The 14,952-nt window shown below is 50.9% G+C and overlaps 2 protein-coding genes across 4 annotated transcripts; both read left to right on the forward strand.

The window, feature by feature from the left end:
• Positions 1-6: 6 nt before the first annotated feature.
• Positions 7-5,296, forward strand: ARPC5 (actin related protein 2/3 complex subunit 5). Its single transcript, XM_003208525.4, has 3 exons — positions 7-136; positions 1,916-2,092; positions 4,296-5,296. Exons 1-3 carry the CDS (start codon positions 71-73, stop codon positions 4,356-4,358), a joined length of 306 nt encoding a protein of 101 aa, XP_003208573.3. The 5' UTR covers positions 7-70; the 3' UTR covers positions 4,359-5,296.
• Positions 5,297-6,968: 1,672 nt separating this feature from the next.
• NCF2 (neutrophil cytosolic factor 2) lies at positions 6,969-14,284 on the forward strand. Of its 3 annotated transcripts, XM_010715830.3 has the most exons (15): positions 6,981-7,500; positions 7,578-7,660; positions 7,850-7,958; positions 8,596-8,730; positions 8,839-8,946; positions 9,516-9,575; positions 10,085-10,128; positions 10,309-10,450; positions 10,850-10,912; positions 11,438-11,513; positions 12,428-12,471; positions 12,832-12,983; positions 13,053-13,164; positions 13,308-13,464; positions 14,046-14,284. In XM_010715830.3, exons 1-15 carry the CDS (start codon positions 7,327-7,329, stop codon positions 14,141-14,143), a joined length of 1,557 nt encoding a protein of 518 aa, XP_010714132.1. In that variant the 5' UTR covers positions 6,981-7,326; the 3' UTR covers positions 14,144-14,284. The 3 variants fall into 3 exon arrangements, with proteins under 3 accessions (XP_019474191.1, XP_019474190.1, XP_010714132.1); XM_019618645.2 differs by having other exon boundaries at positions 6,976-7,500; positions 13,308-14,139; XM_019618646.2 differs by lacking the exons at positions 13,053-13,164; positions 13,308-13,464; positions 14,046-14,284 and having other exon boundaries at positions 6,969-7,500; positions 12,544-12,925.
• Positions 14,285-14,952: the final 668 nt, after the last annotated feature.

Raw genomic sequence — 14,952 nt, forward strand, 5'->3', positions numbered from 1 at the left:
GACGGGCCGCCCCTGAAGCGGGTGGGTGCTGAGGGAGCGCTGCCGCTCCTTAACGCCCGGCACAGGGAACATGATGGCCGCGCTGCAGGCAGCTCTGAAGAACCCGCCCATCAACACGAAGAACCAGGCCGTGAAGGTGAGCCCGGCGCTTCCTTAAGCGTGCCTTCCTGTCTGTGTCACAGAAAGCCAGGCGCTGGGACGCGTCCCCACATCCCTGATCTCTGCTCTGTCCCGTTCTAAAAACCGCAGCTCGGATGTCTGTGTGCCTTTTTAGAATGCTTCGAGTTGGAGGAGACTTTTAAAGGCCCCCCGGTCCAACTCCTGTGCAGTGTGGGGGCACCCACAGCTCCATCAGCCACTCACAGCCTGGTGCACCTTTAGCTGGCCGCCCCTCAGCTGTACACACTGTGCCTGGGCAGGTCTGGCTCATCACAACCCACCCCTGCTGCAGGTCAGGCTCCTCAGGGCAGCTTCCTCAGCTCAGCACCAAACGGCTGCAGAACCGCAGTCAGCAGCGACTGAGGAAACTGCTAGCACAGCCAGACCTGGGCCTACAAAAAAGGAAAAACTGGTGGTTATCACAGCCAATCAAAATTAAGCCATTGGAACCTCAGAAATCACGTGCACTTCCCCTCTGACAGAACACAGGAGAGTGCTGCATGCACGTACTTCTGTATCTCCCCAGAATAAGCCTTGAGTCATTCGTGATTGCAGTGGTGAGAGGAAGAGGCAGATGGGAGGAGGTGGTGAGCAGAGCCCCACAGCTCTGTGCTTTGACACCAGGCTGTCCTCAGCAGACCGCTGGTGGAGGATCTTCCTTGAGCCCCTTCCTTTCCTGAGGGGTTTCACAGAGAACCAGCTGGTGTTTGTTGCAGACACTGCTGTCTAGAAGCATGACCAGCTTTATCTTCATATGAATGACTTGTTTCTCTTAGAGCTGTATTGAGGTTCTTAACAATACAGTGCAAAGGCAGTGCAACTGAAGAGGGCAGAGCAACTGACTTTGTGTTTCACTAAACATTTAGTCATCCTTATGCGACTTCAGCTTTGCTCAGAGCTCTTCATGTGAGAAGTCTCACTAAGTCGAGTGACTGTGAAACTTGAAATAAGGAAACTAAACATCAGTAATGCAAGAGGAAGCTGCTAGAAGTATTTGTATAATGGAATTATTCAGAACTAACAAGCTTCAGACCTCTTCTCTTTCATCCTCCCGCAGTTAGTGATGGGTGAACAGGAACAGTCACTTTCTGCTGATTGCATGGCTAATCTAGAGCTGTAATCATACCACACAAATTCCTGGGCCTGAAATGACACCCAGACTGACTTGCAAATGGTCATTAACGCATAATATTGTTAATGCTGCCAGACTGTGTCCTCTGTACCTAGGACAGGAGCTGATTTTCTCAATTTCTGTGAAATTACTGAAAGGACAGGAGCAGATTTTTTCTGAAAGCATGTGGCTTACAGCAGTTTTTCCTTCCAGGTTGACCAGTGCCACTTCCATTGAATATAATAATTGTGTCTCGTTAAATAGAGCAAAGATATGGGAAAGGCTCTGGTAACAAATGAGGCCAGCCAAGTACTCAATCGCTACCTTTTTTGGAGCTTGCCAGAACTTGATTTTCAATATACAAGTTAAAATTTAGCCCTAACCTCATTTAATGGATGAAAAAATTGCAACAAGCAGAGAGGCAGAGGAACGTAGAACAGAGCAAACTCACTGAACTCCATTATACTATTCAGCATTGAAAGACAATCTATTATATAGAGAGAGTATAAGATTTGTGTACAAACTGCTCTATTCAAATGTATTTTGGAATTACTATTGAGAAAACTGTATTTGTTAGGAGGTGACTAATGTTTGGATGCCTCTTATACAAGAATAAATCTCTCTGCCTTTCTTACCTATTGACAGGATCGTGCAGAAAGTATTGTCCTGAAGGTCCTCATCTCATTCAAAGCCAACGATATCGAGAAGGCAGTCCAGTCCCTGGATAAGAATGGTGTTGATCTGCTAATGAAGTACATCTACAAAGGCTTTGAGAGCCCCTCTGACAACAGCAGTGCTGTGCTGCTGCAGTGGCATGAGAAGGTGTGTGTGAAGGATGTGCTCTTCCCCTGGGTTGTTTGTGGGAACAGGTTCTTGGGTCCTGGGCACACTCACTGAGCCTGATAAAGAGTCACCCTTTGGCCTGGTAAAACTAAAATAGGTTCACAGAATCATGGAATTGTTTGAGTTGGAAGGGACCTCTAAAGGCCATCTGCTCCAACTCCCCTGCACTGAACAGGGACACCCACAGGTCCATCAGTGCCCTGTCCAACCTGACTTTGAGTGTCCCCAGGGATGGGGCACTCACTGTATCTCTGGGCAACCTGTGTCAGTGCTTCACCTCACTTATATTAAAAAACTTCTTCCTTATATCCAGTCTAAACCTCCCCTCTTAGTTTGAAGCTATTTTCTCTTGTCATGTCAAAACAGATCCTGCTAAGAAGTGTCCCCTTCTTTCTTACAGCCCTCTTTTAGATACTGACAGGCTGCTCTTAGTCTCACCAGAGCCTTTTCCTCTCTGTACTGAACAGCCACAGCTCTCAGCCTGCCCTCACAGAGGAGGTGTTCCATCCCTTGGGTCATTTCTGTAGCCTTTCTCTGGATGTGCTCCAGCAGGAGCATATCTCTCCCGTACCAAGGACTCCACATCTAGATCCAGTACTTCAGATGGAGGTCTCACCAGCACAGAGTAGAGAGGTAGCATCATCTCCCTCAGCCTGCTGGCCACACTGCTTTTGGTGCAGCCCAGGATTCAGCTGACTTCCTGGGCTGCAAGGACACGTTGCTGGCTCATGCCCAGCTGCCTTCCACCAATACCCCTTTTTGACTTACGAAGAAGCAAAATTGCTTCTGATAGGTTCTTAGTTATAGCAGATGAAGTATTTGCAGGTAGGCAAATACTATATCAAGAAAGAAGAGTTAAACTCACCCAACTGGTGAAAAGCCTCTCTTAAGTACACAGCACTCCTCAGGAAGTAACCCAGGCCCAAGAAATGCTCACCCTTCCATGGCTGGCCCTTATATGAGCCCAGGGTGGATCCACCCTGGGTCCACCCCTTCTGGTCACATGGGAAGCACAGGTGCAAACAATTTGCTTGTGCTTCCTGGCCCAGCCACACCCCTTCAGGTGCTCAATCACCAATTCATGCTGTGACCTAACAGTTTCTCTACAGCCCCCAAGACCTTTTCATCAGGGCTGTGCTCTATCCTTTATCTACCCATCTTGCACTGATAGTGGGGGTTGCCATGACCCAGGTGCAAGACCTTGCACTTGGATTTGTTGAGCCCCATGAGATTCTCCTGGGCCTGCTGCTTGGCCTGTCTAGGTCTCTCTGAACAGCATCCCATCCCTTGGCATGTTGTCTGCACCACACAGCTTGGTGTCACCCACAGATTTGCTGAGAGCACACTCGATCCCACTGATGAAGATACTAAAGAACACCAGTTCCAGTACTGACCCCTAAGGGACACCATCTGTGTCCCTGGCTGATGTACCTGCGTACAGGTACTTTCTTGTTCTTTGTGTCCCTTGCCAAGCCCACTTCCAGTTGGGCCTCAGCCATCCTGACCCCATCCCTACACAGCCCAGCAGCATCCCTATACTCCTCTCAGGGTACCTGTCCCTGCTTCCTTTACCTGTGCATTTTCTTCTTGCTCCCTTTGTTTCCTTGGTCTCTTTACTCCCACTCATAAGCTTTCAACTTGCTTGTGGCCATTCTTGATGAGCACTCTATTCCTCTTTTGATAGAGAGGGAACACCTCCCCTCCTTCCTCACCTGTTCCTTCTGAACTGCTCAGAGTTGTCAGTAGCCACAGTGTGCCAACAGCCAAGTGCTGCATTTCCCACAGATGAGGAGTGCACTGTCCTGCATGTTCAGAGTTCTGTTGTTCTTCCTCATTCTTCTGATTCCTTAAGTAACGATTCTGCATTTATAGTTTGATTTATGTGTATTTTTTTTAAGTCAGACTGGGGCAAACAAAATAGTTCAACGTAGTGGTTCGAGGGACAGAAATAGAATTTCCTTTCTTGAGGGAAGCCAAATTTGCAACTTAGTTATGCAGGGAAACAAAAGCGTGTTAGCATGCTGTCCCTAAAATGAATGCAGCCACGCTTCCCTGCCACCCGGCTGTTCTGGGTTTGAGCTGCTGGAAGGTGCTTATTTGAATATGGTGGGGAAACCCTTCCCAGCAGCTGTTTGGGTCTGTAGCCACGACTTGCTGCTCACTGCCGTGTTTCTCTTCTCAGGCGCTGGCTGCTGGTGGATTAGGGTCTATCGTCCGTGTGTTGACTGCCAGGAAAACGGTTTAACTCCAGCACCAAATGGCTGTTTGCTCTCCATGGTGTGGGAAATGCTGGTGCAAAACCCAACCAGATGCCATTGCTGCCCCGTGGGCAGCACCTGTCTCTCAGCTTGCCTTCTCGCTGCTTCTTTCGTACCTGACAAGTAATGCATATCGTGATCTCTTTTTGTTAAACTCTGGAAAATTATGAAGGTGCAATTTTATTTCTAACAGGACTCTTTGGTACTCGAGCATTTCAGTGACACGCATAGCTACATTTACAACATGTTTAGGATGGTTTGTATTTGTGTATAATTCTGGCAGATTTGGGCCTGACTTTCCACACAAGTGCTGAGGGACGTAGGGCAATGTCTTAATCCTTTTTGCTAGCCAAGCAGTGTTTTGATATAAAATAAATATTTGAAAAGTGGGGCAGCTGCAAACGTTGGTAACTGGACCATGTTTCCTTTGGTCAACCTCTGAGCCTACAGCAGTGAGTAGGACAGAAAAGAGCAGCTTCCCTCTGACCGATCATCATTCCAGTAAGCCAGGTATTTTCCTTAACCTCACACCTCGTGGCCTGTTCTGATGTGCTGTGATCAGTCAGAGGCCGGGTGAACAGCAGGCAGATCACAGCGAGGGTGGAGCTGTCCTTCCTGCACTTTGCATGCTAGAATTTAAAGGTCCATTTACACTGGAGCCCAGTCCAGGAAACTTTTTATTTTGGGAACTAAAGATCCTACACAGGAGAAGAAAAGGGACGTAGTCTTAAGGGTTACCAGACAGTTGACATTCCTGCTGTACCATGGTGCATTAGCAAGTGGACAAATGAAGTTCCAAAATAAAGAGGAGTATTTTAAAAAGGAATTAAGGAAGCCCTGGGCATCCGAGACCACAGCTCACCACTGAAGGTTAGGGCCAGGACTGAGACACACTGTTTTACATTTGCCATTTTACAACAGTTCCGTTGTGTGAAACGGTTGGGGAACTTGTAAACTCTTTGCTGTTTTTTGATATCTGCTTCGTTTTTTTTTTGTAATAAATACAAGACAAATAAATCGTCACTGAATATTTACTTGGAGTCTGAAATATCTTGATGCTAACTTACTTTTAATTCTGCAGGCAGCTGAATGCAAGTGCTGACCAAAGTTAAAAGCAAGCCCTAGAGCTTCTCCCCTCTATTCTTTATCTTGCAAAGCTTGCTTTCTGGCAGCTGTTTCTCCTTTAAGTCATGTCAATACGTGGCATACAAGAAAATCTGAGGTTGTTCCAAGACATTTAAACAACAGGAGACGTTGCAAACCAGGATTGCTAGAGGTGTCCTTGCCTTTGCTCAGATTTGAACCATGGAGCGACACTCCCAACCACTGATGCTGTATGCCTTCCCTAAAGGAGAAAAACAGTAAGGCAGGGTTGTTGCAGGGGGTGAAAGTCCTGATGTCATGGTTGAGATTGTGTTTGTCTCTGGCATCTCCAGGGGATGAACCTGTAATCAACTTTCCAAAACCAGCCAAAGTCAGAGTGGACCAGCTCCCTCTAGGTGGTATTGGACAAACAGACAGCGGAAGAGCAATCTTCAGGTTTTCCAGATTCCCCTCAGAGTATGCTATAAAGTATTTAGAAATGTTTATGAAGATGTGTTTATTTTGTGCCTCTGTGTTCAGGGATGCGCTAAATGAGGCTGCCTGCAGGCAGGAGGGCAGAGCTGAGGGAAGGCCTCTCTTCTGCTGACTGCTGCTGAGTGAAATGGAAAGAGGCAGTGAGCTCAGGAGCACGCTGTGCTCACATCACAGCACGGTGCATCATGCTGGCCCTGCTCACTCATCTGCCTCCAGAGCAGCATCACATGATGGACACACTCCTATCCCTGGAGATGCAGATGTGGGACATAAAGTAGTGCTGATCTGGGCTCTTTTTGTGTCTCTTCACTCCAGAAATGCTGATAAAACCATGCATGTTGTTGCAGTGCAAACTTAAAGATGACTACTGCACACTCGCTGGATTTCAGGCAGTCCCGTGCCATTCCTGCCAGCTCTCAGTGCAGTGCTTGTGCTTCAAGAGGCTCACACCACACATGGTAACATCCACATTGTTCAGACAAGAAACAGGTTTCTCCTACTAAACTGAGAGAAAGGGGAACAAGAGACTTGCTCTGTTACTAGAAAGGCTTACCACAGCTTCAGAATTGGAAGTTGTATGTTAGGTTAAAATTATCTGAAGGAGCAGTCGCTATGTGCACTTGCTGTGCTTCAGATCTCATCTGTCTGCAAAATGCAGGTGAAATGAGCACTTTCCACAGGGGGGGATCTCACATCCTCCCCCACATCCCCTGGCACCAGTTCTGGGATCAACCTGGGCTACTAGATAAGCCAGCCAGCAGGACAGCATCCCAACAGGGGGGAACCATTGCTGGATGGGAGTGTGAAAGCAGAGCCCTGCAGGGAGGCCATGAGGGTACACTGAGGTCTGCAGATGGGCTCTATCACACACTTAAAGCCCAGCCATCAGCAGGTCAGGTTTGTTCTGAGCAGAAGTAGAGCAGAAGTCTCCTCCGTGCTCTCCCTCCTGCTGTTGGCATTATCCGTGGGGAAGCCTGAATAAATACACAAGGGCAAAGTCTTGCTGACAGCTTTCAGATTCTTTCGAAATGCCTATGATGAGCAGGATTGGGCTGCAGCACTCACCACGCAGCTTTGCAAGGCCAACCTCGAGCCAATAAACCCCTCCAACGCCGGCACCCCCACACAAAGCCCCCAGCAGCACAACCCGAGGAGGACAAGCTGCAATGCAGGCACAGCCCCGAGTGGAAGCAGCAGGGCAGTTCCACTTCCCCATCTCGGGGCCACGCTGCTCTGACGCCACCAGGGCCACTTCCTGGTGGGTTCGTGACACCAGGCGGGCTGTGGGAAGGCAGACGTGCAGCCGGGAAGGGCTGGACGAGGAAGGCAGACACCGCAGGGAAGGCTGGGCACACAGCATCCATCTGGCACCGCATCATGTCGCTGGTGGAGACCATCCGGCTGTGGCAGGAGGGGGTGTGTGCTGCGGATGGCAAGGAGTGGGGGGCAGCCCTGAAGGCCTTCACCGCCGTCCAGAACCCACCGGCCAAAATCTGCTTCAACGTCGGCTGCACCCACCTGGTCCTGGGGCAGCTGGCCGAGGCAGAGGAGGTAAGGCACAGCTCCCAGTGCTGCGGGGAGATGTCGCCCAGTTCTCCTTGCAGACGTTCCCTTCCCGCTCCCTGCAGGCGCTCACCCAGAGCATCAGCTGTGACAAGCACCTGGCCGTGGCCTACTTCCAGCGGGGAACCGTCTTCTACAAGAGACACAAGTGAGTGCACGGCTTCAGCGCTTCGGTTTTACCCCTCGTTCAGCTGGTGGCCCTTGGCTGAGCAGCCGTGGGCAGTGTGGGGGGCCAGGGACTCAGCCCTGAGGTGAAGTGCTTATGTGGGCTACCAGAACACCGTCACGAGGAGGTGGAGGGGCCTTGGGAGCCCCTACCTCGTCCTCTCCTCCCCAGCTATGAAATGGCCATGAAGGATTTCAAGGAGGCTCTGGCCCAGTTGCGAGGCAACCAGCTCATCGACTATAAGATCCTGGGGCTGCGCTACAGGCTCTTCGCTTGCGAGGTGAGTAAAACCAAATGGTGTTTCAGTCTCGGTCAATAAAATCCAGGGGAAATGCACCCAATGGTTTTTCACTGGACTCTTCATGTCCAGAGAACGGCACGGAGCTGTGCGGGGTATGGAGCACAGCGTGAGGGAATGGGATGGGACAGCGTGGAGAAGAGGAGATCAGGGGAGACTTCATTGCTCTGCAACTGCCTGAAAGGAGACTGTGGTGAGGTGGGGTTGGCCTCTGCTCCTGTGTAACTGCTATTGGATGAGAGGGAATGGCCTCAAGTTGTGCCGGGGGATGTTCAGGTTGGATATTAGGAACATTTCTCCTCTGAAAGAGTGGTGATGCACTGGCACAGGCTGTCCAGGGAGATGTTGGAGTCACCATTTCCTGGAGGTGTCCAAGAACTGTGGAGATGTGGCACTGAGGGATGTGGTTAGTGAGCATGGTGGGGATGGACTTGGTGAACTGAGAGGTCTTTTGCAACCTGAAGGATTCTACGACTTGTGCCTTGCTAAAAAATCAAGCACGCTAGAGTGGGGATAGAGAGCTGGTGTTACTCAAGGATGTCATCAGGGTAGCAAAAACACCCACAGCAAGGATTTAGTGCCTCTAAAAGACCATTTTCTGGCTCTCATCCCTCTGCAGATCCTTTACAACATCGCACTGGTGTATGCCACCATGGAGGACTGGAAGAAAGCCGAGGAGCACCTGACACTGGCAATGAGCTCAAAGAGTGAGCCCCAGCACAACAAGATTGACAGAGCGATGGAAGCCATCCTGGTGAGGAGCAGCAGGTCTCAGCACAGTGCCTGCCTATGCAGCTCCATGACTTATGATCTCAAAAGGCTTTTCCAACCTTAATGGTTCTATGATTTCTCCCCGCTACAGAAGCAGAAGCTCTATGAGCCAGTGGCAATTCCCACAGGGAAGCTATTTCGACCAAATGAAAAGCAAGTTGCTCAGCTGGAGAAGAAGGACTACCTGGGAAAAGCCATGGTAAGAAAGGAGCATTAATGCAAGCCATGTCCACAGGCTGAAGAGAGATGCTGATCGCCCTCTGTGCCTTACAGCCACCAAGAACTGAGCTGTGCTTGCTGAGTACAGAGATGCAAAGCCAACCCAAACCTTGGTGATGCTGCAAGCACCAGGATTATGTGGGAATAGCAGAGTTAAGCTCACAGAAATACCCTTCTATCTGTGTGGCTCAACATGGTCAATTTTCACTTTCCTTAGTGAGAAGCGAGGGATGGTGAGATGGGAAGGTCCCACTGGAGCCAAGATCTTTGGTGCAAAAGGGAATAAAAAAAAAACAAAAAGAAAAAAAGGAACTATTTAAAATCTGACACCCTCAAGTAACCTCCAGTACTGCCTCTGCTCAGCCTGAAGCAGCTCAGACAATTGAGCAGGGCCTCTCCAACGTTACTGTGGAAAGTCCAAGCACTGCAGCTCAGATCCTGGGAGGCAGAATGGACACCCCAGTGCCAGTGCTGCCAGGGAAAACAAACAGTGGATGTCAGAGGTCTAAGAGGAGCACCAAGTCACAGCATCTCTTCCTTTGACTGTAGGTGGTGGCATCCGTGGTGGACAAGGACAGTTTTTCAGGATTTGCTCCCCTCCAACCGCAGGTAAGGAACCAATGCCCTGCAGTCCACGTGGTGCAGAGAGCTTCAAGCATACACAGGGATACCAAGCAGAGCTTCGGGCATACGTGGGGGCGGGGGACATCTGGATGACAGTGGTGAGCAAAGAGCAGCGTCACCACCCCAAGCTTCCCACCACGGCCAGGGTGAGGAGGAAGCTGCTCCCACATCCCAGCTGCTTTCTTCACTAGAGGTCACAGCCCAAGCCCACTCATGTCTGAGCTGAGGTTATGGGGAAGCCAAGCCCTGAGAATGCTCCCCAGGCCCCTGCCATGGGGTGGTGGCTTTGGGCAGGGAGCTCGGGGAGGTGACAGACCCTCCCTGTAAGATTCATAAGGGCTGAGTGGAGAAGGAAACTGATGATCTGATACCAGTGTGAGAAGGAGGGACCCACACAGGGAGGACAACAGGCATGGGAAAGGACTGCAGGACATTTCTGCAAAGCAACCCAAATCCTCCAGATTATGACAAATGTCCTTCTGTCTTGTTCACAGGCCTCTGGACCTCCACCCAGGCCCAAGACACCAGAAATCCTCAGGTAGGTTGGATGAAACATTGGCAGCATTGCTAACAAACAGCCTGGTGCAGCTGTGTCCTGCACCATCCAGCTGAGTGTTCAGAACCAGTGGGGGAAAGGAGGACAGAAACAAGGGAGCAGAGTTTAGGCCCCCTATGAGGTAAAACAGCCTCCTGACATGATGCTGGCTTCCATTCCCAGGGCTCTTGAAGGGCAGCCTCACCGTGTCCTGTATGAGTTCATACCTGAAACTGCTGAGGAGCTGCAGGTCCTGCCAGGAAACATCGTCTTTGTCCTGAAGAAAGAGAAAGACAACTGGGCTACTGTGATGTTTAATGGGAAGGTATGGGGGTCTGCCTGGCACAAGGGGGATTCTGCAAAGGTCTGGTAGGGTAATAATGGGGTTTCTGAACCCGGTTTCCTTGCATCCTATATTCAAGTCTGAGGGCAGATGGCTATGGCTGGTGGAGGCAACCTCCTGGTGTCCTGCTCCTGTTGCTCCTACCAGGCAGGGGCCGGATGTGCTGCTTTGCTTGCCTGGCCACGTGTGCCCAAGCTGCACAAGTACTACACAGAAATCATTCCCTTATCTTCAATCTCCTGGATGGTCAAGTAATCATCTCAAGATGATCCAAGGCCATTCACAGGGTTGAAACTAGATGACCTTTAAGACCCTTTTCAACCCAGGCAGCCAGTAATCCCTGAGTCCCTACAATGCTTCTCCCTCGTCTCTTCCCTGCAGAAAGGGATTGTCCCCTGCAACTTCCTTGAGCCCATGGAGCTCCAGCACAAGCTGCACGTCCAGGTAAGGAGCCCAGGAGAAGCTGGTGGCCCCAGGACATCACATAGATCACCCAGAAGGACCCATGCCTACAAACCTTTCTTCCTTTCAATGCTGTGGGACTCCTGGTTTATGGCCTTTTCAGCACAAGCTCAGATCCTGCAAAATCTGTGCAGGCACCATACTGATGACCCCTGGGGAGGGAGGTGGTAGCACTGGGGAGGTGAAGGGGCAGTGAATTCACCCTGCAATTCACTGATTCAAAATTCCAAACACGCCTTGGGAAAACAGGTCCAGACATACTCATCAGACACTGCCTCCTAAATGGCACTGTCTCCTGAAAAACTGTCCTTGTTTGCACTCACAGAGGCCAGAACTGCCCTGTTCTGCCCCAAATCAATGGACAGTAGGCAGAACTCCCAGCCCCAGGGCTCCTGCTTCGAGTGGCAGGAGGGGCCCCCAAGGCCCCAAGGCAGCAGCACCACGGGGACTGTACCTGCTTCCCTAAGGATGCTGAGTGCCAGTGCTGCCCTTTTCCCATTGGCACAGGACGAGGCCCCTCCTGAGCTTGACATCCCTGAGCCACCCAGCAGCACTGCTCCAAGGCCCCGGCGGCCAGCACCAGGTCAGTGTAAGGAGGGGAGGAATGGGGGAGCTGTAGGGACTGTCTCTTGTATACTGTGCCCTATGGAAAACCTGGGCTGAGTGTCATCTCTGCTTCTTTTGGGGTGTGGGCATTAGAACAGGAGGCAATACTGCAACTGCAGCACTGAGGATGGAACAAAACAAAGCTCGAGGTCCCCTTTTTGCTTCTAATTAGGGCAGCAGCTAATGGAAAAAAGGGCCTAGGGAAAGCAGCAGGGCAAGTGACCCAGCTTGCATAAGACCCAGAGCAGAATGTGTATTACAGGCTTCTCCGTAAAGCAGGGCAGCTGGGATTATCTTAGTGCTGGGCCAGTTCTAGGGAGCTACGACCACTCGGGGAAGGACAGATGTGGCTGTTGTGTCTCAGCACCTGGGGCAGGGGTGGTGGCACCAGGGCCATGCAGCTGCCTGAGCACGGTGAACCAAGGCAGGCACTGCCAGCTGAAAGTGTGGCTTAGGGCTCTGTTTTGTTTGCAAATTCCCATATTTGAGGTTATTAGCTGCCAGAAGCAGCCCTATGACAGTGGGCAAGATATATCGTTGTTTGTGTTTGCAAATGCCTTGGTATGTCAAAGCCCACTGAGGAACTGCATCCCACTAAAGTTCCTACAAACACAAAACAGGCCCTACAATGTGAGCACCTGAAACACAGCAGGCAAGGCAGAGCCCTCCTAACCTCTTTTCTCAGTGGTTACTGAAGAATCCCACAGAAGAACCTCACTGCACCTGACACTGGTCTGTTCGAGCAACCACAGCTGGCCCCAGGGCTGGGAGGTGCTGCTGCAGATAACAGTGGGTGTTCAAAGGCTGAGAGGATCTGCAAACACATTTAAGCCCGCAGCAGTAATGCTTATGCCATTCCACTTGTTGACCCACCTTTTTCTGCCTCCTCAGACTTCGTTCCTGTTGCATCAAGGCAGCAGAGAGAAGCCAATAAGGTAAGACCTTGCGTTGCGGTGGGAAGGCAGAGCCCAGATCCACTTGCATACAGCTTGGGAGGTCTCTTCCAGGAGAAGCAGCAATCCCCAAGGAGAACAAGTGCAGAGGGGTGGGGGCACACCTTGAGCCCTGCACTCGCTGCCAGGCCAAACCCAGGGCAGGCAACCAGCCACACATGCAGCACGGCTTCGGTGGCCCGCTCCAGAAGTATTGGGGACTGCCAACGTTCAGTGAGATGGTTCCTCGAGCTCAGCTGTCGTTCAGCAGTCCTATGCCCCAGTTCCTTTCCCAGCCCATAGCCAAGCTCCCCGTGCTGTGGGAGCGGGGAGAAGCCTGACGCCCCAATTCCCCACCTGCAGGAAACCGAACCGGCCGTCCCCAAGCCCTATGTTCTCAAGGTGCACTACAAATACACAGTTGCCACGCAAGTCAAGCCAGACCTGTCCTACAAGGAGCTCCTGGGCCTGGTTTGCGACAAGCTGGAGCTGCAGCCCGAGCACACAGTGCTGAGGTGAGAACTGCCCGCTGCAGGAGCCGAGTTTTTGTGGCTCTCCCCTTAGCTGTGTCCTCTGGTGCCCAGGTACAAGTCTGCAGTTAGCAGAGAGCTGGTGACTCTGAGCACGCAGAACCTGGAGGCAGCTTGGAACCACAGCAAGGATCGGTGCCTGACGGTGTGGTGCGACTGCACAGAGGTCAGCAGCAGCGACCAGCTCTTCTGCTGGTGCCGGCGAGGGGCTCGCTGGCACAGGCTGAAGCCTAAGCAGAGCTTATCTGCCGCGTTCTGGTGCAAAGCAGAAGCCATGGTGTGACTTCACCAGCTTCTTTCCTGCCCTAGGGAGAGGGATTTTTACCTGACAGCAAACCAGAGGAGTCGCAGAAGGAAGCAGCAGAGACGGGACCAACCCAAGTGGTAGCACAGTACAGTTACGAGGCCACCCAGCTCGAAGACCTGGAGTTTCAGGCTGGAGATGTGATACTTGTTTTATCCAAAGGTAACTGTGCTCCTGCCACTGCGGGAGACGGGAGGGAAAGCGTGGGCCTGGCTCTGAGGTGCCAAACACCTGGAGCAGCTGGCACCGACAGGAAGCTGCTCCTGCAAACTGCTGAGAAGGTTTGCATCGAATGCAAAAGCTTCGGAGCAGTCAGAAAAGGTCACAGGGACAGCTGGCACGAGCACAAACTGCAGGTGGAAGCCAAGGGAGAGGACACACAGCCTGCTGTCCCAACATTTGCAAGATGGGAGAGTTTCACTTCAGCTGCCTTCAAGCACGCTGATCAGTGTATTCTTGCTTCCTTCTGACCCTGCACCACACCCAGTTAGGAGCAAAGAGACCGTGATATTGCAGAGTACTGTCATTCCAATTCCTCTCACTCGGCACTCTTTTCTGGCTGCTTTTCTTTTGAGGTTTTTCTTACTTCACAAACTTTGCTGTCTATCTCTCTTCTGCACTCCTCCTCCCCGTCTCCAGTCACCTCTCCATCAGGTTATTTACCTGCAGATGATCTTAAAATGGGTAACCGTGCTCCTGCACATCCCTAGGGTGACAAAAATAGTGTCAATTTTATCTTGCAGTAAATGAAGACTGGTTGGAAGGGCAATGCAATGGCAAAATAGGCATCTTCCCCTCTGCTTTTGTTCGTGATGGTAACACTAAAGACCCAGAAATCTGATTTCAGAAGGGTGGACACTGAAAGAAATTAAGAATTCAAGTGTTGCAACTAAGAAGTTCCCACATTACTCACCGCATCTGAAAACAGACCTAAAATATTATTTCTACAAGTATTAAAATCTTTATTTTTGTGTGTGTGTTACCTTTTGTGTTGCTATGTATAAAACACAACAAAAAGTCGCCAGCAATCTCCCTGCTAGGAGTACAGTCAGTCCCAAGGACCGTGCTTACCATCAGGCTTGGTAGCAGCAGCTCTGCCCCACTGACCTGCCTTGGGCAGAGCTTCCACAAGGTAAATCAGCCACTTGCCCAAGGAGGCTGTGGATGCCCCATCCCTGCAGGCATTCAAGGCCAGGCTGGATGTGGCTCTGGGCAGCCTAGGCTGCTGGTTGGCGACCTGCACATAGCTGGGGTTTGGAACTGGATGAACATTGTGCTCCTTTGCAACCCAGGCCATGCTGTGGTTCTGTGAAAATCAATGTAAAAGCAGGGAAAAACAGACTGAGGAGCTCGGGAAGCTCTGGACCAGGAACTTGCAAACAGAATCTACTTCCTTAAAACATCACTGCTAGCCTCAAGAGCTGAAATAAGAGGCACCACGCAGCCTCGCCCTGCGCCAATCAACAATTATCCTGTACAACCCCATTACCTAAATCTCATATTTATTTTAAAAGGAACTTATTCTGGATAAAAAAACCTCATGACCTCTCAAAACTGGAGCAGTGCAGGTGCCACCCTGATTTACAGCAGGGCAACAGCAGAAGGCTGTGTGTCCTTCAGCTCCTGCTGCCTGTGCTCTAATCAGGTTTA

Source organism: Meleagris gallopavo, chromosome 10 (assembly GCF_000146605.3).
Source record: "Meleagris gallopavo isolate NT-WF06-2002-E0010 breed Aviagen turkey brand Nicholas breeding stock chromosome 10, Turkey_5.1, whole genome shotgun sequence".
Classification (NCBI taxonomy): Eukaryota; Metazoa; Chordata; class Aves; order Galliformes; family Phasianidae; genus Meleagris; species Meleagris gallopavo.